Source organism: Mytilus edulis, chromosome 2 (genome assembly GCF_963676685.1).
Source record: "Mytilus edulis chromosome 2, xbMytEdul2.2, whole genome shotgun sequence".
NCBI classification, from domain to species: Eukaryota; Metazoa; Mollusca; class Bivalvia; order Mytilida; family Mytilidae; genus Mytilus; species Mytilus edulis.
In genome coordinates, this window is record NC_092345.1 from 22213662 (window position 1) to 22240236 (window position 26575).

General features: G+C 32.0%; 3 protein-coding genes across 3 annotated transcripts; 2 read left to right on the top strand and 1 right to left on the bottom strand.

Moving 5' to 3' along the window:
* Positions 1-784: 784 nt before the first annotated feature.
* LOC139511732 (uncharacterized) lies at positions 785-8376 on the bottom strand. Its single transcript, XM_071298774.1, has 6 exons — positions 8136-8376; positions 6968-7111; positions 5215-5289; positions 2878-3072; positions 2045-2188; positions 785-1353 (listed from the first exon to the last, which is right to left on the bottom strand). The coding sequence occupies exons 1-6, from the start codon at positions 8286-8288 to the stop codon at positions 1156-1158; spliced, it is 909 nt and encodes a 302-aa protein (XP_071154875.1). The 5' UTR covers positions 8289-8376; the 3' UTR covers positions 785-1155.
* Positions 8377-9871: 1495 nt separating this feature from the next.
* On the top strand, positions 9872-17087 carry LOC139511733 (uncharacterized). Its single transcript, XM_071298775.1, has 7 exons — positions 9872-9971; positions 10582-11522; positions 11936-12028; positions 13692-13975; positions 15695-15845; positions 16141-16278; positions 16644-17087. The coding sequence occupies exons 2-7, from the start codon at positions 10586-10588 to the stop codon at positions 16982-16984; spliced, it is 1944 nt and encodes a 647-aa protein (XP_071154876.1). The 5' UTR covers positions 9872-9971; positions 10582-10585; the 3' UTR covers positions 16985-17087.
* Positions 17088-23013: 5926 nt separating this feature from the next.
* LOC139510302 (sodium-dependent glucose transporter 1A-like) lies at positions 23014-25956 on the top strand. The gene is made up of 3 exons (XM_071296807.1): positions 23014-23136; positions 23596-23881; positions 24851-25956. The coding sequence occupies exons 1-3, from the start codon at positions 23026-23028 to the stop codon at positions 25954-25956; spliced, it is 1503 nt and encodes a 500-aa protein (XP_071152908.1). The 5' UTR covers positions 23014-23025.
* The last annotated feature ends 619 nt before the right edge of the window (positions 25957-26575 follow it).

Sequence of the window (26575 nt, forward strand, 5' to 3'; positions counted from 1 at the left end):
GACGAAATTGATGATTTCAACTTATCATGTGTGAACTTTCCATTTCTATGTAGCAGATTCGAGCAGCGCTTGCATATAAGGTATATATCTCCCAATTGATACGGTTTTCTAGAGTTTGTATTTCTTGAAGTTAGTTACTTCCAAGGCAGCTATCTACCAATAAGTTCTACCTAGTGAAGTTAATGTCATGCCAATAAAATTTTACGAAAGTTTTCAAAAGTTGGTTTGACAATTTGGCCGTTATTTAATATCTTTTGCACATATGAAGAATATGTTCTAATCACAATGTGACATCACAAAATTATCGTAGAATTTGGACTTATATGAGCCGCACCGTAAATGCTAATTATTGGAGCTAGATCTGCTAAGCGTTCCCCAAAGCTCCTGAATTCAAACCAATTTTTTGTGAAGTTCTATTTGCTTAATCATTAGTTTTCTATGTTGTGTTTTGCAAATTGCTAATTTGTAATTTTTAGTCGGTTTTATGTATTGACATGGCGTTGTCAGTTTGTCATCACTAGTTTGAATATTCCTTTGGTATCTTCCATCACTCTTTTCATATTTACTGGTACCATTTTAAGTTTGCAGTTTATTTGGATCAAAAAGATGATGTTCCAGACACACAAAAAAGCATAACAATAACTCAATTCTTTGGACCCAGGTGTTAAAGGTCATATTAAAACCAAGCACTGCTACTACACATTCATACTAAATATCATAACTCAATGCCAAAATTTTGGTTGGGACAAGGTTGTATGAGAGCTTGAGGAAGAACAAATACTACTGAAAGATAATGTCTTCCTTCATTGAAGGGAGACATAATTTTATTTCATTGACTTATAAACAATGATAAAGGAGTATTACTGTACTAATAGTAAACAGAAAACCAATTTTTACAATATATATCAAATGTTAACAATTGTACACATTATTATAAATAACAAGAGTATCATACATTTTTTACATCATTTATAAAAAACAATTACTGGGGGCTGCATGCTGATATATAAAGCATCCATCAGTTTCTGTTGATCTGAAAGATGTTGGGTATAGGTCAAGTAGAAAACAACCATACAAATAACACAATAATTGAAATACACCAATTGTGTTCATTAAAGTATTCTTAAAAAAAAGTCACAGCCTCAATTTTTTTTTTTATTCCTGTTTCAATGTTTGTTTCTGATGACCATTATGTATGTTTTTGTCCAATATGTTTTTCAGGTTAAAATAGCCAAAAGAAGCGTTTGCTGACCATAAGGACATTCCAAACATTCCAAAGTAAATATGCCACAAAGTCCATGATGATGTTGTAAACTGTGCATATATCTGTGCTGTTACAAGTCCACTATTTCCCTATAATAAATGGAAAATGTCTAATTTACAACATATCATCATAAAATAACACTTCAAAACGATATAAAAACATTTTATAAATTAAATGTGTTCAAAGCACTTTTCTGGGTTTACCTTCATCAGGAGTTTTTAAATTAGAGTATTTGAAAGCCAAAGATATACAAGTCAGGGGAATTACTGAAATAAGTGATTTATAAATCACTTATTGAAGTAGCAGATTCCAAATTTTGTCACAAATTGTGATTTGTATTTTTTTCAAAATTTTAAACATAAACAAGTACTTGTTGACATCCCTATTTAAAACTATAAGAAGACTGTAATTCAAATGATGAGCATTTCACATATCACTGGCATTCACACAGATTTTAAATCTTTTATCTATGATGAGTTCTATTTAAAGGTTGGCATCACAAAACAGTTACTTCTATCATATGAAACCATATTTTATTGACTCTGATTTAATTTCCATACACATATAGATTCCCATTACTAAGTATACGCAAAGATGTAAGAGAATCTCATCCTGATTGTGTGAACTTAGAAAAGACATAACATGATGTTTCATGCTTTTGTTATTGATCCAACATTGTATGTAATTTATGAAATCATCTTTTTAACATTTAATATATTCTTTAAAGAGATTTCCAAAGAACCATTTCTTTCCTTCAACTACTGATGTATATATCCTTACCATAACCCTGGACACAAAATGCCAAATTTTATCAATGTTCTCTGAAAACTGCAAACTTTTCCAAGCAATTATTCCTGTATTGAACACAAATGCAGCCATCATTCTAATCAATGTACAATGTAGATGATTCAGAGTCTTTGTAGTCTAAAATATAGGATTTTAAAAACTTTGGAAATCTGGAGAAAGTTATATTATATAAATACTAAAATGCTCGCTGAGCACAGCCTGATACAAATGCAAAGGTTGAACCCTGAACAGAAGGGCCAAAATTTGGACATAATATTCAAGATTGATACTGTCTGATTTTGAATTGTGATCAAATTTTTACATAATACAGGTTTCTGACACAAAAAAAATGAGGTCAGAGATCTAAAACAATATAATGTGCAATACTCTGCAATTGAAGATTTCTTCTTGAAAATTTTTTGAAAAGAAATTATGAACCCCTTTAAAATACCCCCCCCCCCCCCCCATCCAATGGAGCAATTACACCCAAACTCAATCTCAGCCCTCCTTTGTAGTATGGAACCTTGAAGAACAATTTTAGAGAGATCCATACACTAAAACACAAGTAATGGTCTAGAAACTACAAAAATTCTTGTTTTTGGCCCCCTACTTCCTATACTGTTGGTACCATAACCCCCAAAATCAATTCCAGCCTTCCTTTTGTGGTATTGAACCTTCTTGTAAAATGTCATAGAGATTCATTCACTTAAACTTAATTTATTATCCAAAAACAAAGTGTGTCTTTGACGAAAATTGGTATTAAACAAATAATAATGAATACACAGTAAAATGTATGGTTTTTATTATATCTAAATGTTAATTATTACCTGAAATCCAAGCATTAACCTTGGCATTACGAAGAAACTAATGCCAAACAAAAAACACTGTACAAAGTCAGACTTCAGATAAAAATCAGCTTTAGATAAAGTGGTGGTCACCTTTCCCAAATCTGTAACTTTCAATGAGTAAACAAAGTTTCCAAGCAACCATAAACAGTCTCCATAGATACCAAACAGAAGAGCCTACAACGAAAAATATAACACATTAAATATGGCATTACCAAATATAGAAAAACTTATTATTACCATGATAACAAATGTTAACTTTCACAAATTAATTCATTTTCGCACATGATTTTTTTTCTTTTAAACAGTTATAGTACATGTTTCTTAACAAAAAAAAATTGTTAACATTGCTCTATCAATTCACTTATTTTGTACCTGATCCATGTTTATCAATGTCACAATCAAGTAAATGTCGTCACCTACTTGTAAGTTGTTAGCTAGCGGTATATTTCACTTAATAAAGTAGTATTTGTCAAGAAAGTATTGCAGATTCTTTATAAATGTAAAAACAAAACGTCCATAAGTACTTAATTTACTATATAATAATTTTCATTTCTTTATTATTACAAAAAACTTGTTTGATATGACTTGATGATGTTTGTACAGAACAAAAAATATAAATTCCATCTTTATGCAAAATATGATAATTTTAAACTCCATTAATTCAAGCAATGTCTTTGGATGGCAGACATGTATATAAGCAGTGTTTTGAACTGAACTTTCAAAGGGAAGATCACTAAGGACAAACAACAAAGTATGTGTATTCACTGTAAACCTACCTACCCTAATTTTTATCCCCTACCCTAAAGTTTTCGAGGCAATTTTTAATTAACCACTGTTAAAGTCACAATGTTGCTACCATAGACTCAATGTAAAAAAAATAATACCTACCTACCTACCCTATTTTTTTTCAGCATGTGACAGTAAACACACATTCTTTTTAATTTGGCCTGAATATTAATTCAGAAGATCAACAGGATTAAAATTATAAATTTTATGTACGTTCTCATTTGATCCATAAATAATTCTATATGATTGTCTTAGATGTTTTATTGTAGCATGCTCACCTCAAATAGTTAACTTCTCTTTTGTCATTTATTTTCAAATAAATTTTGCAAAAGATTTATTTTAAAAAAAAGGCAATATTGACATTATTTATCTTTTTTCTTTTGAATCAATAGCTTTATCATATCTAATAAACTTAGGATTATAAAAAAAAAACATCATGAAGGTATCTGCCATTATTGTTTAAAAAAGGTCAATTTAATTTTCAGTTTTTTTAAGTTGAAATTTCTTATTTTTTTCAATAAAAGAAGATTCACAACAGTACAGAAAAAAATTACAGGTCTCTTTATATCTGTGAAGTGAAATCACATATAAAACTTAAAAATAATCAAACACTGATGTCACTCAAAGAAAAGACACATCATTGTTATAAACAAGAGTGCACACGTTGAAATGTCTCGCCTTCTTTACTAATCATTGATATTATGTTCATACATGTAGTCCTAAATATAAAGCTTTATAACAACTGTCACATAATCTAAATTCTTGGCACTGCCTATTTCTATTACCCCTAATTAATAATTATGTCAGTACTGTAAAATATTTGTGTATCCTATTTATTACACTTTCAATGATTTCTCATTTATTTTCAGGCTAATAACATTATTTGTTATATCAACCTTTTTGCACTTAAAAAACTTTTACATAGAAGCAATATACATGATTTAAAATGGTTTTGTGTTATGAATTCTTACACTGTAAACAGATCTAGGATTGAAAATAAATGGAGTCTCTGCAAAACATTTATATTTTAATAAAAAAAATACCTGTCACAATATATTTGTGCAAAGTGGACTTTACATGTTTAAACCCGCCGCATTATATATGTATGTGCCTGTCCCAAGTCAGGAACTTGTAATTCAGTGGTTGTCGTTTGTTCATGTGTTACATATTTGTTTTTTGTTCATTTTTTTATATAAATAAGGCAGTTAGTTTTCTTGTTTGAATTGTTTTACATTGTCAATCTGGGGCCTTTTATAGCTGACTATGCAGTATGGGCTTTGCTCATTGTTGAAGGCTGTATGGTGACCTATGGTTGTTAATTTCTGTGTCATTTTTGTCTTGTGGAGAGTTGTCTCATTAGCAATCATACCACATCTTCTTTTTTATATTTAGTAGTTTTGGGTAAACACAAATACATTAATTAGTTATAAAATTTAACTTCATTCTTTAAATAAAAGCACTTAATTATTCTCTGACAGGCCCTCCACTATTTCTAAATAAAAACAGAATGTACAATGATTTATCATTTACCTGTTTATTCCACTTGATGGATTTTGAAACTTGAAAATAACCATGCACCCTTGCCATAACATATAGTGACACTCCCTGCAAAAGTAATTAAACAAACTGATATAAAGTTGATAGACTTTCATAGAAAATAAAAATTATTATCAAATAAATCAATTGAATAAATTATTGAAAATTTATCTTCGCTACACAAATGGAGACCTCCAATGTGTTGTCGCATTACTCATGTACACTAATATTAGTCCAGTCAAACTAAGTTTGAACCTCAAACTAATTCAAACAGAATCTAGTTCTAATCTATAGCAGTTAGCACCAAAATATACATTATATACACAGAAAAAAACTCATAAAATCTAACTTGAGGAAAACTCAAAATCAGCATTTTTAATTTCCTATTAAAATTAACATAGGAAAGGGAAATAACTCTGCAAAAATGAGTTTTTTTTTTTGTTTGTCAGTTTTTGGTTGATTTTCTTAAAAACCATGTAAAGTATGATACTTTGATGGGGTTATAAGTTGGTAACTTTTATTTGACTACATTATAAAATCACCTGCTAATGAAATGTACAAAACCAAAATGTTACAGGTATTTTTTAGCTTTTTTGCACAATTTTCCTTAAAGAAATTGCAAATTTATGGCTTTGTGACCATTTTGAAAAATTCATTTGAATATTTGGATTGTTTATGTCTATAATTTATTTTTGTTCAGCATCTACCTTGTTTAAAGATGATTTAAACCACAAAAAGAAGAATAGATGTTTAATTATTTTTTTTTTAAATTTTAGATGCTTTACCTTCACAAGTTGAAAAATCAAACTACAAAAATGTATTGAATTATGAAATCTAGGTTAAAGATATGAAAACCCCTTTAAAGTTGTTTGTTATACTCTAAAGACGGCTAAAATAACAAGAATCAATTCATTCTGTTGAATACAAGCGGTAAAGTTATAAATTTTGTATCAATTTTTATTGGTATTTCTGCCCTTTTTGCAGAGTTATCTCTCATTTCAATGGTTTTTTTTTTAGTTTCCCTCAAGTGAGATATTCTTGGACTTTTTTCTGTGTATATTTAGGGTACAATGCTAAAGATTAAAACTTAAAAATCTTCTGTTGCAATTACTATAAGGTAAGGGTAACATTTATGCTATATTGACTGGACTATATAGCCAATTGTCTGAACTGTGGTGGATTGTTGTTTCAGTCGCAATCATACCATACATGTATATCCTGTTTTCAATTAATCAGTTTATTTCATTTCAAACATTATGCATCAATATAAGTTTTGCTAACTAAGCTACAAATACACATTGAATCGTTTCAAAGTTTTCATATGACATATGACATATAAAAAAAAACAAGGAGAAAAATGATTAAAACTCATTTCTGCAACAGGTCTGCTATTTTTGCAAAATTTATACTCCATGAGCAATTTTAAGCACATGAGAAACTTCAGCTCCTCTTTTATGTCATAAGCATTTTGAATCTACTAATTTAATGTTTGAATGAATACGCATTTGCGTAGGTACCCTTTTATTTCATTTGAATGCTTGTTTTAAAGTGTTCAGTTGATAAAAATAAAGGAAAAAAAAGAATATCTAGTAATAAAACCATAAAAATTTAAGAAATCAGATATACATGTACCAAGTTTACCCCAGTCCTCACCTGCATATGCAGTCATTAAGTCAAGAGATTTGTTTATTAATCTGAATCAGTTATACAATCCTTATTCTGGTGTATGGACTACGATGATACTCACCACAACCCTCCCCCACAGTATAGCACTTTTAATGTTTTGATCTTTTGACTTCCTTGCTAGCCAAGCAAACATTGTACTACTGAGAAGCATTATACCACACATTCTGTACATATGTAGATGGACGTCATCTAACTCGCCTTTTGTCTGGAAATAAAACATTTGAAACTAAATAGAGTTTAATTCAATATGGTAATTTCTGTGATTTTGCATTGAAATATATTTTGTATTAGGCCAGACAGGGCTGTGACTACAATTACTACTTTGAGGCAAATGTCTCATGTTGTTAATTTAAAAAAATATAAATGATAAGTTGAAACAAAATTAAAGCTCTTCATATCTTTATATCAAATTGTTTTCACAATGAGTGTCTGCAAGAACCAACTTCTGTTCATACTCTGAAGTCGCCTTTCTTTTTTTTTTATCAGTGTTTCTCATCTATTTTTAATTTTAAAGTTAATTATCCATTGTTTGTCGTTGTGCGTCCAACATCTCAATCTCTGTACAGCACTCGTTTCCTTTACGTATACTTAGTACACTACAATACAATGACACACATATTAAGTGTAGTGATACGAAGTACATGTAAGTACGGAACGGATGTGAGCTCTGCGCCGTTGATTGCTAACATCTGTACCCTGGTTTGTCTTTTGCTCATTGATTGCCCTTCTGTTTGAATTATTATTTTCAATACTTTATTTGACATGGTAAATAAAATTTCATTATGTTTTAAAAATGAAAGTATAAATTTGTCCATCTTTGACTTTTTTCAATAATTTTACAAGGTTCTTGTAAACAATCTTGTGACTTGTGATCTTTACATCATAGGAAGTCATCACAGCAAATAAAATAAAAACAGCCTTTTAATTATAACTAATAAAAAAGCGACTTATTCTCCAATCCAACGGCAAGTTTTTGTTAATCTCCATATTGGAAGGGATTCAACAAAATATGCCACACCCACATGTGCCACATCCCCCTTCCCCCTTTCCATTCTCCACACCATAGTAGATACAATTACATTCAGCCTTTAGCTACATTTATTTGGTTCAATCAACCGTTGTGTAAAAGCTGGCCGTTTCGATGTACAAAACAAAATCTTAATCTTCCCTTACAATACAAGTCACTGACCATTGATGACCGTTACATGAACCTTTTTATGATAGCTCACCTGCCGGCTTAGGAAATGTTTTGGGGAACAGACCATCGTTAAACCGAAAACCGTTGTAATGATTGTGTCTGCCAATATCCAAACATCAACACCCCATGGAATCAATACGACAAACATAAAGGTTACTATTGCTGACGGTAAATAATCTGTCATCTTACGATCTTCAATATTGAATCAACCGCCGACATCAGTGTCAATTGAATTGGAGATGTAACATAATGATAAACGTTTAGCTGACTATTTACAATTTTACAATGAATTATAACAACTGCAGCTAATACGGAAAAGAGTTAATAAATATCCGGAAAAACAAATCTTGTTCATATTATCACTTTTATGATCTGTTATTAGAAGTATGTTGATAGTCATGTATAAATAAAGAAAGTTATGAATTATTTCAATTTAAAGCATATGTACTTAGGGACATGACAATTTTTTTAGCCCCCCTTTTTTTCCCTTCAAAATCCGTTATTTTTTTATCCCTTTTTTTTGGGGGGGGGGGGGGGGGAGGTCCATTTACTTCTGTTTTTTTTTATCTGGATAAGAATCTAAATCACTGATCAAGCAGTTCACATGATAAATGTTTCTTGTTACTCTTTTTTTTTTTATATAGTTAGACCGTTGGTTTTCCCTTTTAAATGGTTTTACCATAGTCATTTCATGGGAGGGGGGCTTCATAGCTTGCTGTTCAGTGTGAATTGCGCAGTGTTGAAGACCGTACGGCCGTCTCAGTTTGCCCTATAAATGGTTTCCTTTTACAAAGTTATGACTGGGATAGAGAGTTATCTCATTGGTACTCATACCACATCTTCTAGATCTTATAACTAGTTATTGTCCGGTCCCCAAGATAATTAACTTCTGTAACACTTACATGTAGTACGTAGTCTCAGCCCCGAGTACATATGATTTTTTTAACCTGAAAGCACGTTCTTATAATTAACAAAATAGTCATTGCTAGAATAGTATTGATTCACGACTAGATAACAAAGGTTTTACTTAGTTTACTTGCAATCAGTTTTGCAAATGAAATTTGGAGAATTTGATTGATTTATATATTAATGTCTGCTTTGCGCCGCCTTAGCAATGACTTAAATTAGCCGTTGTTGTTGCCTTTTATCTGGCGGATAATATATTAAGTTGTCTTGAAATTGACAATGTTACCACATCTCCTTATTTTAATACAACTTAATGCTAACTTGGGACTAAAACGGACTGACTGTCACACCAATAGGGGGGCATTTAGAAGGGCACCTTTTACCAGAAATATTTGGATGATAGAATAGGAATCCACTGAAGCATAAACGGAGCGGCCCCTCTTAAGCAGCCAATGCCATTTATGGGCCCCGGACTTATGAAAGTTTCTGGATCCGCCACTGATATGACCAACACAATAATTTGAATAGATTTTCTGTGTTTTGACGGCACTTTTAAGAACCGTTTTAATCTATTTCGTGGCGGCCAGTTTTTATTGGTGGAGGAATTAAGGCGGGTGCCCGTAGAAAACCTTCGACCTTCGATATAATATGGTATTACAAACAAATGGAAGTTTTTAACGACCTTGACTGGCTATACAGCCCTTGCACGGTCGGTTAAATGGTATTAAATGGCTTAACTTTATATATCTATAATCTAACTATACTAGATGACTTAAGTTTTCTGAAAATATAAACGGGCGTGTCAATGCAAGATAAATAAGTCTATTTTGTAAATTTTAAAGATTAGATAATAAATGGACATATGATTTCTGCATAAGGAAGAAATACTTTTTGACCCTTGCAATATTTACTGAAAAAGATAATTTCTTATTTAGTTAATAACAATAATTCTAATTTACAGGTAAGTCAATAATAAAGGACGCCTCATCTTTAAATATTAAAGTTAAAATATTCCAATCGTCACATACTGTGGTAAATAAAAGTACATAAAGTCATTTATTGTTAAAGTTTGATTGTTATTTCTAAATTGAAATCTGGTGACGTTCATTTTTATCTAGATTTAAGCATTCCGAGTTTGAAATCATGTTACCGAGGTGTGCATGTGTGTGGGGGGGGGGGGGGGGGGTAGTTTCCGACGGCCTCGATCAGTATTTTCAGTCGTGGTGAGACAGCCATTGGAAGAGTGCAATATTTTCTATTTCACGTAAACCAAACCACAATATCTATAAATAAGAAATAAAAATATGACATGTTGTTATCCCCACTTTTTGGAGGTGATATATTCTCCAATTCTCTGTCTTTTCTCTAGGTCAGTCAGTTAATTTAATACATCCGAACTAATAAATGTCTCTTTCCGAATTTGCAAATTGACGTTTAGCAACAAACAATCAATATCAATGCGTTAAATCTGATTTCATTATTTATCTCGAACCGAAAGTAGAATGACTGTGAAAAACATACCAATTAAAATTTATCATATCATGACATAATAGATATCATTTCATTTAAAGTACCATGTCAGAACAGAAGTGTGATCCTTGCTCAAGAGATGAAGTAGAAACCTGTGCCACGACTTGGTGCACTGACTGCGAAGAAGCGCTATGCGCCGATTGTACGAGGGCCCACCGTCGCAACAAACTGAGCTTATCCCATGTTTTATTAGATACTTCAGAAATCAGTTCATTACCAGAATCTACCATCACAACGCAAACGTTCTGTGATATTCACTGCGACATTCTACTTGAGTTTTATTGTCAGTCCCACAGTAAGACCTGTTGTCGTTCTTGTATGGTGGAAGCACATCGAAACTGTGACAATGTAATACCGTTGAGCGAAGCTTCAAAAAATATAAAATCTTCCCCTATAATTGAAGAATTGTCTGCAGAAATAGAAAATATTATTAGTACAGTCGATAAATTGCTACAAAATGGAAACGGAAACTTGAAGGAGATTGAAAACCAAGAAAGGGAAATCTTAGATAGTTTATCGAAAGCGAAAAAACAAGCAACCGACACTTTCGATAAAGCAGAAAAATCTTTGAGGAACGGTCTTGCGAAAGAGAAAAAAGTTATTGAAGAAAAGGTAAAAGCTCAAGATGCAACTATGTTACAAATCAAAAAGTCAACCGAGGTTAGTGACCAGGAACTCAAATTTATTGAACGTTATGCATCCGATGTCCAAGGATATCTTCAACTACGAAAAGTGAAGCAGGAACTCCGCACGAAAGCAGATGAATTAGACACTTCAATTTCTGAGATAACTAAAATGTCAATGAAGTATGACAATGCAACAGATTGGTGTGTCAAGTCACTTGGCAGCGTCAGCGTAGAAGTGATACCATGTCCTATTGTATATAATCCTGTATATCAGACGTCAAAACCAGAAGTTCCAATGTCTGCTCCTCCTCCTCCAGCGCGAGCGGCAAAAGAACAAACAATTTTGGATCATTCTGGTAAATGGTAAACAAAATTAAGAATAACAGATAAAAGACAATGTCAATTAAGAAACTGCGTATAGATTGATTAAGCTAGCCTAACTTGTTAAGTGATCGATTATGACTTCATTTTATTTTGATACTCAGAAACCTTTTATGTGTTTTGCTTCTAAGTTTCTGTCCCCAAGTGTCTTTTAATAAGGTTCTAGTAACGCTTGTCATGTACTGTCACATTTCTAATTCGTTTAATTTTAAAATATGTATAATATTTTATGCATTAAATCATGGTGTCAAAATAACTAAAATGTCGAAAGAACATATTCAATGATAAAGACACCAGAAGAAAATAGAGGCATCAATATTTATAAGTATTCGCTTTTTAATGTATGAAATAATCTCAATGGAATTATACATTTTACTTAAATTTCCAGATGAAAATACTGTTAACGTACTAGAAATACCAGTCGCATCAATAAGAAAAGGACTAAGAATTAAAAGTGGACAATTTGCTGATGTGTGGAAAGGTAAGAAGTTCGAAGTTTAGATAAATTGTATGTAGTAATTCAGAACAATCAATGAAAATTTCAATCAAATACAAAAAGTAATTCTCGATTTATCACCGAGTTTGCATGAACAAATCTTTATTCTTATTTGTTTTCGAAAATTCCTTCTGTCGATTGGTAAAAAAACTTTCAACTTAAGTATCAACCAATTTTAAATAGTCGTTGTTCATTTATCACGAGGATTACATTAATTTTATTGAACCTAACTGTTTTTATTTTCAAAAGTCCAGGGGCCTGGTTTTCGAAAGTATCTTATGACTAAGACATGTCTTATGATGGTCTTAGGACATGTCATAGTCGTAAGATATGTTTTCGAAAGTGTCCAAAGTTACGATTTGTCATAACTTTTGTTGTAAACTTAAGACCCCTCGCGACATGACTTATGATGGTCATATGATTTTCAACTAAAATTTGAATTACTTTTCATGTATAATTTCATGTTCATTGCAATAAAAATATTAGTTGTGTTTCTCAGTTAGCTAAATAGTAAAGTTGTTTTTTTCTCAACTACGTTAATTAAAAATTGAATCTCCTGCGGTATACAATTTTGATTTTTTTTCTAACTCATGGTTTTGTATAATAAATATACATATCATTGCGTTCCTAGTATATTTAAAATAGTACTGTATTAACGTATGTGCACGGGCATTTCGTTAAGCTGGTACTCGATGTACCGAATCTAAAAATTATTCAGTTAAATAACTATGCATGTATGATAATACACGAAAGCGAAGTTCAAGATTTATTATATATTACAAACTAAATTTTAACAAATTATCAACTCATATTTAAATTCCTTTTTGTATAAAATTTCATGTTCATTATAATAAAATAAATAAAATATTCGTAAATATTAATAACGGTAATAATTAATATGTTCATACTTTTCATTTTCATTTTTATATTTATCATTTTTAATCATTATTTAAAATAATAGAACATAATGTTCACCTATGACAGACATAATAGCATCATAGCTATGACTCTCTTAAGACAGCTTTGATTTACATCCTATGACATATCATATGACAGTCATAAGATGATCATAAAATATGTCCTAAGATATATCTTATGACATATCTTATGATACTTTCGAAAACCAGGCCCCAGTAGAATAACTCTAGAACTGTAAAATTCAAAACGACAACAATATAATTTAATCCGTCTTCAGTGGTCTGACATATTCCATTAAAAATTCGATCGGTTCCAAAAAAAGATTTTCAAATAGCCGGCCCGGAAACATTTTTCCACAATCAGTTACTAAATCTTTCAAACGGTAAAAGTGAAACGACGAAAATGAACCTGTTTTAAGTGATCCGAATATTCAATTAATATTTCAAAGAATTAAAAAAAAAACGGTTCTCTTGCTTACGTTAGTAAACCAAACGTGTGATGAACGGTCGGACGGACAAACATACGGATTCATATATTCCCAGATATGTCGAAGTCGTTTTGGTTTTACGTTACGCGGCTTATACGCATTCTCAGAGCTCGCAAACGACATCAATATGACGTCAACAATAGTGAGTTTTCTCATAATGCAAACCATTTCTGAAAGTGTGTTTAGTTTGCAGTCTTGTATATATATTTTTCGTTGAATAAACTTTTCCTCTTTCCATGAAAGGTACATGGGCGTCTGTAAAACTAGGACGATCCAAGGAGGTTGTCGTAAAAGTTGCAAAGGACGACGAAGCGGCCATTACACACTTAAAATCCCAGATTGACATCCTAGCTACATGTAACCATACAAACATAATCACCCTCTTTGGAATTTGTGTTGGGCCTCCATTTTCGATGGTGATGGAATTTATGACGCAAGGAAATCTATCGCAGTTTCTAGTGAAAATGGATAGGCAGTCGCACTATATATCAGAAAGACTCGAAGAACTTGCCTCAATTGCAGTACAGGTAATATCAATCTTAATTTTTACGTATTTCTATGCATTTGAATTTGATATTTATTAATATAGCTAATTCAGTGAATCACACGTCATATACCCATATATATGTTACAGGGAATTTGTGAAATCAGTGATTTTGTAAAATCACTGAAATTTCAGGGAATTTGTAAAATCACTGAACTGATTAGTGATTTTATAAAATCCCTGATTTTGACTAGTGATTTTACAAAATCCCTGTAATAATTAAGATCTTTTTTATAGATTCACTGATTAAATTCAGGGAATTTGTAAAATACATTCATTAATTTTTATTAAGAATTTCTGTGGAAAAAAAGACTACAACAGTAACACTCAATAAGTTTGAGGTTAATTTAGTATTTATTTTAATGTTAAGTGAGCGGTTTTCATGCACAAAACAACTGACATACTGTAGAACAATGGCTCAGACACAACTGTCTTGAAATCAAGAGCAAACATACACACAAAAGTTACTTCAAATAAATGAGGTAAAATGCAACATATGGAACCAGGGAAAATATGATAAACATTTTGGAATATTTTGTCAACGAGCCACAGAAAGAAGACAAAACAAGCTCTTATCACTACCGTGTTTGAAAGAAAGTTACTGTTTATTATAGTTTTTCTGTTTAATTACTGTAGAAAATAAAACCAATTATATAATTTTTTTAAATCAAATATAAAAACTGATCAGAACATTAGGTTGATTGCTGTCATTAGAGAAGAAAAACACATTTGTAAGGTATAAGAAATTGAGTGGGTTAGGGTATGTGATCCAGTGGCAAATATTACATGCATATCAGATCAAGAGCATCTTACTGCTGCATGAAAAAGTGTTGTATTATTAATTTGCTACCTACAAAATAACATTTATATTCACAAAATAATAATAAAAAAAGACAACAGAAAATATTGGTAATAACACTTTGTTTTGTACTTGCATGTTTATGAATAGGTTAATCTAACCAAGCAAAAATAAACAAAGTTTACCTACTTTGGTCATTTATCAGACACATGTATTCTATCACAAAGTGGTATAACTTTGAATAAGTTTCTAAAATTTCTCAACTCTTTTAATCCAAATAAAGTAAATATTTTGTTGATAAATGAAAGTATGAAGTTCTTCAATGTGAAGATTTGAAAAAAATTGTTAAAAACGATATTCATCTGATGAAGATGTTTTAAAAATATTATGAAGACATGTACAGCATAGTTAAGAAAATTCACATATCAATAGCTTATTGTGGTAGGGATGTCATCCAAACTTGTCTTGCAAAAATAAGCAAATTCAGAGTGGTCTAAATACCCGTTTAAATGCTTTTTAGTCATTATCATTATACACAAGTTCTAGCTCATAGTGTTTATTAAACAAATATATTTCTAAATAATTAGTGATCATTCATTTGGTTTATCTTTATATTAAAAAAAACACATTTCTAATAGCATGTTATACTCTATTGTAATCAGGGATTTTACAAAATCCCTAGCTCTATTTTCAGTGATTTTGTAAAATCCCTAACAATTTCAGGTATTTTACAAAACCACTGAAACTGTTAGTGATTTTACACAATCACTGATTAGTCCAGTGATTTTACAAAATCCCTGATTTTACAAATTCCCTGTAACATATATACTAGTACTTAACCATTTATATTATACGCTATATCTTTATTTTTGTTTATAATAGCTTCATACTATTTGGTTACAGGTGTGTAATGGCATGGAATATCTTAATTCTAAAAGAATTGTCCATACAGATCTTTCCGCAAAAAACGTGCTGATAGCTGATGGAATAATTGCTAAAATCACTGGCTTTGGAATGGCAAAAATTCTAAGCAATGGAGATACACTCAAAATGGGTAACTATTTTCTTATCAAAAACTTTCACTTGAATAAAAAAAAAAAAGCAAAACGTATTACCTCTAACCCCAGGGGTGACATGGTGAATAGATTTGTGATCACTTAGGTCTTCTTCCAACCCTTGAAAAAGTAGGGTATACGCAGTATGACTGTGCGGGAAGTACAAGTACGCAACCACAAAATTTGGGCATTAAATCCGATGCCTTCTTGTGAAGAGGTGCCACGCTTTTTATATGTGAACGATGTTAAATACAACGATATAAATGCATTTCTTCCATCTTTTTTTTATTTAAGATACAGCCTTTCCTGTACCTATTAAATGGACAGCACCGGAAGTTCTTCTTGACAAAACAATATCCATAATGACTGACGTCTGGTCATTTGGAATATTAATGGTTGAAATAATGATGCTTGGAAAGGAACCATATCCTGGTAGGTGAACAAATATCTGTTGATAAAGTCATTTAGATCAAATTATTTGTTGTTGGGTGCTTAATAGAAAAACAAAATTGATCAAAATGTAACTTATAAACCTTATGATACAGCTCTTTTTTTAGCTTTAAGAATTATTTTACTACCACAGGAACAGATTACCATAGCATAACCTTTTGAAATTTTGGTCCTTAATCCTATTCAGCTCTGTACTTTACTTGGCTTTTCAACTTTTTGATTCGAGCGTTACTGATGAGTCTTATGTAGACAAAAATTGCGTTTTGCGTACAAAATTATAAGCCTGGTATCTATGATGTCCACGAAATTCCGACTTATTGCAAAGCCATTTTTATTTTTCTCGACAGGAATAAAGAAACAAGACCTTATTCCTATGATGAAAACTGGTTATCGACATCCTCAACCTGAAGATTGTTCCGATTTAATTTATGATATTTTACTTCGATGTTGGAATGAGAATCCCGACGAAAGGCCAACGTTCGATTTTCTTTACAATTTCTTCGATACAGTAGAAGTAATTAATGATGAAGATATAGGAAGCGACGATGTAATGTCAGTTGCCAGTAACGAAGAGGAAAATGCATCAAGCAGACTGAGCGATGTACACGAAGACATACTACCTACACAACGAAGCAAGAGTAAGAAAAAACATCAACAGAAAGACAAAGAAAAATGCACTATATCATAAAGATATATCTGGACAGACGTTGTACGTTGAAAGTCAATGAAATAAAGACAAAAAAGAGATGATTAAAATTGAGGGCGTTCAACTTTTTTTTATTTTTGCAATATCATAAATGTAAAAAAAATATGTTTAACTTGATATTCTCGAAGGCTCTAAGATAACTAAAACAATAAAAAAAAAAATTGAGTCGAATAGTTTAAATCCATAAAAGTAGCTACAAGATTTCATTAAATGATATTTCTAGTTTTCGTATATTTCAAAATAAAGTTAGTTGTGTAGTATGGAGTTTTTTTGTGCCTGTTACTGAACATGACTTATTTGTTTATAATTGTTTAATTTTTTTTTTTAATCTCTTGAATTCAAAATCGATTATCTAGTGACGCCAGATATTGGTCAAACCAAATTCAAGTTCGAATTGGTACATCTGTGTTAATATCGATGAAAATATCAAGATATGAAGCAGACTTTCTAATTTCGAAATAATCATTAATTGCAAATTCACTGGGTAATATTAGATGGAAACGCACATCGAAATGATGTTTATAGAGTACCAGAACATCACCAATATAGCTGAAAGTGAAATTAAAAACCTTGGTTAGATTATTTTTCTTTTCGTCTTTGAGAAGGTTCTGTATGAATTCAAAATTAGCCATTAAATGATGTCATTTTATATGAAGTACACTTCATTGTGCACCAAATCATCACAAACAATAAATTATATAAAACCAAGCAAACAAGCTGTACGTAAACTATAAATATAAAATCGGCTTCGGTTGAGTAGTGTACACGAGGGGCACATCAACCAAAGATGAATCAAAAGATAGTTAGAATGTTAGTTAGTATGGTCCAGTAAGATTTCACAGACTACAGGTAAATAGTATGTAAGGTCATGGTGTTGGGTCATTTAAACTGTTAGAGAAATATTAATATATGCCTTGGCATAGACATGAGTTTTTTCTCATTATAATTTCACTGTAGCTTGATAGGCGTTTACACTGTATTATTTGAGTCACATTTTTTTAGTTTGGTTAAATAATAAAGAAGAGAAGTTTCAATTCAAAATTGCACCTTTCTTTGCACTTTATGTAAATAATCGAAAATATGTATCTGAATTAAATTGTGTCAGCACCTTTATTAATAACAATTACAAGATTAAAAAGAAAATTGACAATACTTGGATATTTTACAGTCCAGTCTCACATAAACATGGATAGGTTTGGAAACTATACAAGTGCGTGTAACACAAATTGTAAAATGATTCATGAATTGGATCTCCAAATCCAATATGTATAAACATAGCTGAAAATTTTAAAAACTTTTGCAAAACATTAGAAAGACGGATTTTTTGGATAAAGTTGTCTTAAGTGAAAAGTGGAAGATACTAAGGGGACATAAAAGAAATTGAAAATGTCATTACAGAAAACAAAGGAACAACAAACTTGTTCACAAAACACTACAGAGGAAACTGAAGACCGGTCAACATGAACCTACCAGAATCCGGGATTGATCTCATGTGCTCCGGAAGGGTAAAGAGATTTGCATGTGGCATTAGTCATTTTGCTGATGATAAGTACACATTCGGTAATGTAAGCATTAAAGCCCAGGTCAAAACAGATCGTACGAATTTTTGTCGTGGGAGATCTATAAAATAGTTGTCGTGGCGCAGTCGTGCAAAATGTCAAAAAAATATTTCGAGTGGTCACATCAGCTACGACATGCCCACGAAGGTTCCACGATGGGTACAAGAAAGAAAAATGAATTATAATTGTACGATCGTGAGTTGTCGCAAGTCGGTCGTGTGACAGTCGTACGACAATCGTGAGTTGTTTGGGGCTATTTTTCAGGTTTTCATGTCAATGGATGCGCGCGTTACTGTCGTGTCACTGTCATGCCACTGTCGTATGACTGTTGTGCCACTGTCGTACGACTGTCGTACCACTGTGATGCTACTCTCGACAAAAGCTCTTGAAACATGCCAGGCTCCATCCGCTCCAACTCTTACATCAGTGTACTATACTGCCAAAACATTAGGCGCCGTTTGATCCATGGCATAACCAACCAATGTCGGGCGTTTCGCTGGTTCCTATACTGTTCACGGGCTCGAATCAACACTAACAGGACCATATTTTGCTCTTGTTGTAGTCCACAAAGGCGCCTATTCAATAGGGCAAAGCATAATCGTTCTGATGAAGTAGCCATCCTCTTTAAACGGGAGACGGTATGTTTTTTCCAAACATTCATTCCCACCGAATTGTATTCTTCTAAATACAACGAGAATATGTTGCACGACGAACGTACCTCTGTCGTCCGATTGACAATCAATTTTGTGCGATCATCGTACGAAATTTGGTATTCCTGAGACAATCGTGCGACTGTATCACGAGTGTTTTTGCGACAGTCGTGAGATTGTCGTACGATAGACGTGCGACGATTATTTGATTAAAATGCATTATATTGATACCCACGACAATGTGATTATCGCAAGACAGTCGCACGACGATTGTAAGACACTTTCTCGACAGCCACACATGCACAAGACAGTGACACGATAAAAAAAATCGTGTACGACGACCACAGATGACCCACGATTTGACCAATTTCATTTCGTGGCGCTGTATAGATGTGTCGTAGGTTCCTTGTGACCAGGGCTTAAGGAAACTTTAAGGAGGACTGTATCTACGACAATTGCTATGTAGTTTTTTTATGTACAAATAATTTCCTGTTGGTATTTTTTTGTAAAATAATTTGAAAACCATAACAGCTGATTATACTTTTTGATATACAAAATTAAGTATACCTGTCTAAATTTGACCCAGTCTTAGAAACAAGTACACAAAACGTATCCTAGCTTTTAAGGACTTACTTATTTCACAATTCATATCAAATGACCTTGATTTATACTTATTTGAAATCTTTTGCACCGTCATGAATAGTTTATCTCTATTACTACAGATAATGAAATAGTAATATTAAATTCAGCAATTCATTGAGACATCATTTACATTAGCATTTAACATAATGTAAAAAAGTATAAAGTAAAATTGCTGATGTCTAAGAGTTTGTTTTCGATCTACGAGTTTGAATTTATTCTTCGTTCTAAAATGCGAATTTCATATTTCAATGGAGATAGCTAATGAGCATCAGTTAATGATCTTGTCTGCATTGATTCAACTTGAAACTATTGTCTGATCGGTTGTCAGGTGGAATTTTCGAAAATTCATAAACATTTAAAAAAAAATCTAATCAAATATTTCGTAACAGGGCAGACTAGATTTTTTTAGTGGTTGAAGACTATAAACCCTAGTTTTCACACACAAAAAATTATAATTTTTCTAAGATATGCGTTTTCATCTTCTAACTTGAAAGACTGTCGTCAAGTACTTTCAGTAAAAAAAAATAGCTATTGTTCTGCTTAACTTTGTACTAAAAAAATTGAAAACTTATGCAAATGGTGTTTTAAAAATAAAACACTTTGTAATTGAGAAGAAAATTGTAATTTTGTTTGTTTCTATTAACTTTTAAAATGTTTGTCACTAAAGTAAACATTACAGTAAGCATTTATCGCCTTCTCTAACAAAGAGCGTCGATTCTTTTGTTCTATTTCAACCGGGTTTCCGACTGTAGAAATCCAAATCCAAACTGTATTTTGTCCACACATATATTAATAACAATTAAAAAACTAGCAAGCCAGTTGTATTACTTATGACAAAGTTGTAACAGCTCAAAAGTTTAAACCTTTATTTTTCAAAGTTCATTCTTCTATACACAGGAGACGTAAATCTATGTAGATCGAGTGGAGAACATTGCTACATTATAGTTTGTAAAGCGATTCCTTATAAGAGAATTGGAACATCTGAAATGAAACTAAAGACTGGACAACAAGAACACAACCAAAAACCTGGGGTTGGTATCATGTGCTCCGAAAGATTAATGCTATCCTGCATAATATGGTACTGATGGTAAGTACAAAAGTTGGTGATGTCAGAATGTAGGGAAAAGAAAACTGGAATTTTGATACGCAATTATTTTAAGACATAAATTCATTCATGTTGGTATTTCATGTTTAAAAAATTGAAAACTCTTTTTAAGTTGTTTATTATTCAATCATTTTGATATACAAATTTGAGAATGACTTTCCACAATTCTGATGTGAACTCCGCCAGAGAAACAAAAACAGGAAATTGTCCATGCTTCTTTTTTTCAAACCTTCTATAAAATGACCTTTATTGTATACTTATTTACAATTTATTGCACCATCATGAAAATTACACCCATATTACTTCAGATGATGAAATGTTCATATAAAATTCATTTATTCATTGGGAAGTACTTAATATAACCTAAGACAACGATATGTATTCGGGAAAACGTTTTAAAAGTTTCACATTTCAGGTACGTATACTATAGACTAAGTTAAATGCGGTCTACATTACAGATTTCATATTTCAACGGAGATATGAAGTTCTTTGTAGCATAATTAGTTTAAACCAAATTAACAGAAACTTCGTGGTATATTAACTTATCTATTTTTAGTGTGATGGAAAATAGAGAATAAACGACACCAGATATCTCAAAATATGTCTAAACGATATTTGAATTTCACCTAAATGCACATGTAACAGGTTAAACTATTTACTTCATTCAGTAATTTACTAACGGGAAGCAAGGTCTGAAATTGTGTAATGAAATATTTCAGTTTAGGCTTTGAGTTGCTGAAAAACATCAACATCATGTAGAGATAATTGACATGTTTTTGCTCAAAGCAAGAACATTAGAGTATACTTGACAAAGTTAAACTTCGATTTCGATGGAATATGCTATTATTTTCCCGTCATATAGCTCTTTGTGAGTTTAGGTCAAGTATTTATAAAAATACCTAATATATGTCCTTGTTTCAGACACAACATTGGCTTGCATTAAGTGTCTAAGTATTCCAGGTAAAGCTAAATCCCCGAAAGCGGTTCGGAAGCATTAAATTTATTGAATATTATTTTCATATTGAAGGTATCCAATTAAATGCAAAAAAAACCCAACAACTATCTTCCTGTAACTGATTGTGTCATGCTTATTCATCGTGTGTAGTGTACCGAAAATTTATCGGAACGTAAAAGAGGGGCGAAAGATACCAGAGGAACAGTCAAACTCAGAACTCATGAACTGACAACGCCATGGCTGTTAATGAAAAAAAACCCAACAAAAACAGACAAATAATAGTATACAAGAAACAACATAGATAACTAAAGACTGAGCAACAAGAACCTGTATGTGATCTCAGGTGCTCCGGAAGGGTAAGCAGATATTGTTCCACATGTGGCACACGCCGTGTTGCTCATGTCATTCCATTTACGTGAATGTCAGCATCGTTAAATATTCGATATTCGTCATTGATGGCTTAACATAAAACATTTTTTTGCACTGCTTTGACCATTCAGCACACGACTGTTATTTTCTCACTTCAGTCTCAAGACTAGAAATGATAAAGGAGTACTCTATCTTCAATAGAAACGATGTACCTGTCTTAATTATTTTGTCGGATGGATTTTAGTGAAATATTTCCGTGATAATGAACAAATGTGAACTAAATTTGACAAGAGATATGCACAGTACCAATCTACTGATATGCAAAAAAAAATTAAACGTTCATCTGACCGTCAAATTTTTAACATTAATATCGCACTTGTTTTAGTTACATCTTGTGATTTTTAATGTATGAATAACATTATTGCTCTTGGAAACATGATATGTCCATCTATCATCTGTACTTCAGGGTTGATAAATTGAGTGCTTGATTCATTCCTTGGTTAGTGGTTTAATAATGTTGTGTAGTAACACATAGGCTTGTATGTCGCTGCATGGATACTTTTTTTTGTAGTACTATTAAAAGTAGACAAAAGACTTGCCAATTAGATAAAAAAAAAAAGTATCTACAGAATTGAGATCATTAGACTTTCATTTACTCCGTGTAGTATGATGTCTTAAATCGCTTCATTTAACTAACATTCAATGTTCTATTCACTATAGGAGCACTCGTTTTGAAACCAAAGATGATTTGTTCAGATTCAGCTGTAAATCTCTACAGAAAACTAAAGAACGACAAAGCCTACAGACAAATATTTACAGTGTTTGCATGGTCCTGTTTTGCTTTTCTTGTTTTAGTGAGTAATAATTAATTACATGTACAACAACGAAAGAAACTGGATCAGGACCTGTCTTATTCGATAAGTTTACCATACACATATACATAGTTTAGTAAATCACGCACGAGTAAAGACATACCAAGATTCAAATTGAGAGACCATGCATCTAATAATATCACAAGGATGTAAAAAAGGCCAAAATAGTTACAAAATTAAACACGTATAAAGTTGAAGAGCATGCAGGACCCAAAATTCCAGGAAATTGTGCCAAATACGACTAAGGTCATCTATGCTTGGCACAAAAAAATTCCCTGTTAGTACTTCGAATAGTTCATAATATTGCAAACAGTAAATTTATAAAAATGACCATATAATTGATATTCATGTCAAAACCGAAGTGTTCACTTCTGGGCTGGCAAAGGCTTTTATAATAAACGTCAATTGAATGAGACTTTATTTCTATCAATATATTTACAGGGTTGGAATCTTGGACTAGGAGGGCCGACTTTATTAGACCTTCAGATAATCGCAAACTGTTCACTAGAACAAGCATCTCTTTTCTTTACAGCTATTGCATCTGGATATATGGTTTCATCCCTTGTAATTGGAGTCACCTTTGACAGATTTGATAAATTTTTGCATATCATATTCGGTAATGTCGGCATCACTATCGTTATGGCTGCCATACCATGGTGCAAATATTATGAACTCATGTTCACAATACATGTTCTAAAAGGATTTTTGTGTGGATTTTCAGATGGAGGTTTGTACTTTTCAGCTTTCAACAAACCTACTATGACATTTTATAATATATAACGTCCTGCCGTAAAATTGTTTGTTGTGTTTCAAGTGACATTTACCTTATTCATATACCAAATGCTCAAATAAGTGGTCATTTTTGTCCGGGCAATATTTGTGTCATTCGTTGAAATAGACTTCTCTCTCCTTAGAAACATATCTTGCCTGTATAAATAATCTTGAAAACTGTTCAAAGCCCCGCTACTTAACCCTAAATATTCTTAATTATAAATCCTTTATAGTGTCAAACAGGAATGCGTTGACACTGAAGGTCGCACGCCTCCCCTTTTATTGTAAATATAGTATATCAATAACCATTTGGATCCCACCATTCAACCAAATGTATTCTGAATTTCCAGGAGATCACTTTCCAGTGTACCATAGCTTTGTTCCCGGGGTTGTACCTCCCAGTCCATTTTAACCAAAAACTGTTTAATAAATCTACAATTATCAAGATTTTTTACTCTAAACAAGATATTTTCTGTATGAAATGACACTCTTTCTTCAGCAATATTTATCCGGATAGATTTGACTACGTACATGTACATGTATTTTGAAAAGATTTGACTACGTACATGAACTTGTATTTTCAGAACATTTTAAGATCGTTATCCATTAACCATGTATATTTACCATAATCTTGTAATATAATAGATTTTTGTGGATTATGCGGAGATATATGTTGAATCCACTACAAAATCTATAAAATTCTATATAGTTTCTTTTAAATTTATGTTTTTTATGTCGTGTTTTTCCTTTAAAAGTCGTAGTTTACGAAATCAATCGGGGTCGGATCTATTAACTGCTTTATTTGATTTGTTGTAGTATCATGTATTGTTAAAAGATAAGATAATAACTTTTGATTTCTTTCCTTTGGAATAGTTTGACTGAGCATCGTTATATGTGTAAGGAATCCTTTATTTTATCTTTACAGTTGCCTCTACCATTTTGATTCATCTTCTTGGACAAGACTGCAGAAGATATATACAGATTCTTCATTTTTTCTTCACGATTGGAGGAATGCTATCACCACTAGCCGCTGCTCCTTTCTTAAATCAGCTTGAAGGATCGAATATGATAAAAAACGAGTCATATAATGGGTTATTTGATATGACAACTTTGCGTTACAACATTAGTAACGTACCTACGGTTCAAAATTCGCATAACCTTTTAATTTTACGAAATACTAGCGATAGTTCCATAACAACGGAAGTTTATAAACCATACTTAATTTCTGCAGGATTAAGTTTGCTGTCAGTTGTTCCATTTGCTGTCATGTACTTGACATTTGATAAGAAACTGATGGAAACAAAACAAAAAAAGTTAACAAAAGAAGATAAAAACTGTGAACTTCCAATATTGCTCCGTATCCCAGTTTTGTTAACTGTAGCTCTTTGTTCATTAGTATACACAGCACTAGAAGATTCGTTTGCCAGCTTTCTTGCGACGTTTGCTGTTAAGCAGTATCAATGGGACAAATCAGTAGCTTCATATGCGACATCACTGTATTGGGCTTCATTTTCAGGAGGTAGTCTTATCGGAATATTTATAGCGCCGTTATTTGATCTATCTAAATTCTTAACATTCTACAGTTTAATGATAGTTTCATCATTTACTGTGCTCTTGCTGACTACTTTATATGGATTTGATGGCGGTATATGGGCATCTGCTGCAATCTCTGGATTCTTTATGTCTGTTTTCTTTCCTTTATTCTTTGCATGGACAGAAGAAGATTTCCTCCATGTTTCTGCTCGCGTAACGGCATTAATTATGCTATCAGGAAGCAGTGGGGTAATAATCAACCCAATTATTCTAGGGAAGCTGATGGAAGTATCGCCGGTTTGGTTCTGTTACATTTTACTGGGGGAAAGTATTGTATTGTTCTTACTCTTTTGCGTTGGAACCCTTCTGTCAAAAAGAACAAAAAAAATTCGAATGATGTCAGAACTTGAAATTCGTGTTGACAGAAATGGGGAAATATATGAAAACGGAAATACAGATGCAAAGGTCAACAAAGGTTTTGAAATAACTAAATTCTGAAATAAAAAAATCATTATGAATTACATTAATTCAAATAAAATGATTCATCAAAGGTACGGGTTTAAATCATCTATGTCTGGTGGTAAACGCCTATTATAGTGTTTTCAATATTTTATTACATTTCTTTGAGAATGGTAAATTTACAGAAACTGACCGTATCAACTTTATATTTCATGTCAGCATAGAGTGCTAACTACTTGGCTTGGGATATCATCATGTCCGAAACTTCCACCGGCAGTGTCGCAACCAACCTAGTGGTTGTCAAAACTTATAAAGGATAATAGTCCTATAAGTAACTAACGAAAACGGGGAGCCTTCTTGTTTTTGTTCTGTTTCTTCTTTTTATTATTTTTGCTCTTTACAATATTCTTGATTTTTTCATTCTGAGACTGACGTTAATTCACGCACTTAATAAAACCTCAGAACAGATCTTTAAATTGGAGTCAACACACAAACCAATAATCTTGGCAAATCTATTTCTAGTATAGTTATCAAAAAGAGATACTTGCAATTGTATAATAATTGCACATGGGTTAGGGCAAATTTTCCTTGTACAAAATAGTCCTCTTTTGATTTTCAATATTATGGAGGCTATTTTATATGTTTAAAACTTTTTCTA

What these genes read in the sequence shown, in the direction of transcription:
- LOC139511732 (XM_071298774.1), bottom strand. Translation starts at nt 8,288, where the DNA reads ATGACAGATTATTTACCGTCAGCAATAGTAACCTTTATGTTTGTCGTA. An exon ending in TACTGTGGGGGAGGGTTGTG is followed by an intron (nt 5,290 to 6,967) that starts GTGAGTATCATC and finishes TTACTTTTGCAG; the next exon opens with GGAGTGTCACTATATGTTAT. An exon ending in GGTTAATGCTTGGATTTCAG is followed by an intron (nt 2,189 to 2,877) that starts GTAATAATTAAC and finishes CCTATATTTTAG; the next exon opens with ACTACAAAGACTCTGAATCA.
- LOC139510302 (XM_071296807.1), top strand. Translation starts at nt 23,026, where the DNA reads ATGATTTGTTCAGATTCAGCTGTAAATCTCTACAGAAAACTAAAGAAC. An exon ending in GTTTTGCTTTTCTTGTTTTA is followed by an intron (nt 23,137 to 23,595) that starts GTGAGTAATAAT and finishes ATATATTTACAG; the next exon opens with GGTTGGAATCTTGGACTAGG. An exon ending in GTGTGGATTTTCAGATGGAG is followed by an intron (nt 23,882 to 24,850) that starts GTTTGTACTTTT and finishes TTATCTTTACAG; the next exon opens with TTGCCTCTACCATTTTGATT.
- LOC139511733 (XM_071298775.1), top strand. Translation starts at nt 10,586, where the DNA reads ATGTCAGAACAGAAGTGTGATCCTTGCTCAAGAGATGAAGTAGAAACC. An exon ending in AACAATTTTGGATCATTCTG is followed by an intron (nt 11,523 to 11,935) that starts GTAAATGGTAAA and finishes TTAAATTTCCAG; the next exon opens with ATGAAAATACTGTTAACGTA. An exon ending in TTGCCTCAATTGCAGTACAG is followed by an intron (nt 13,976 to 15,694) that starts GTAATATCAATC and finishes ATTTGGTTACAG; the next exon opens with GTGTGTAATGGCATGGAATA.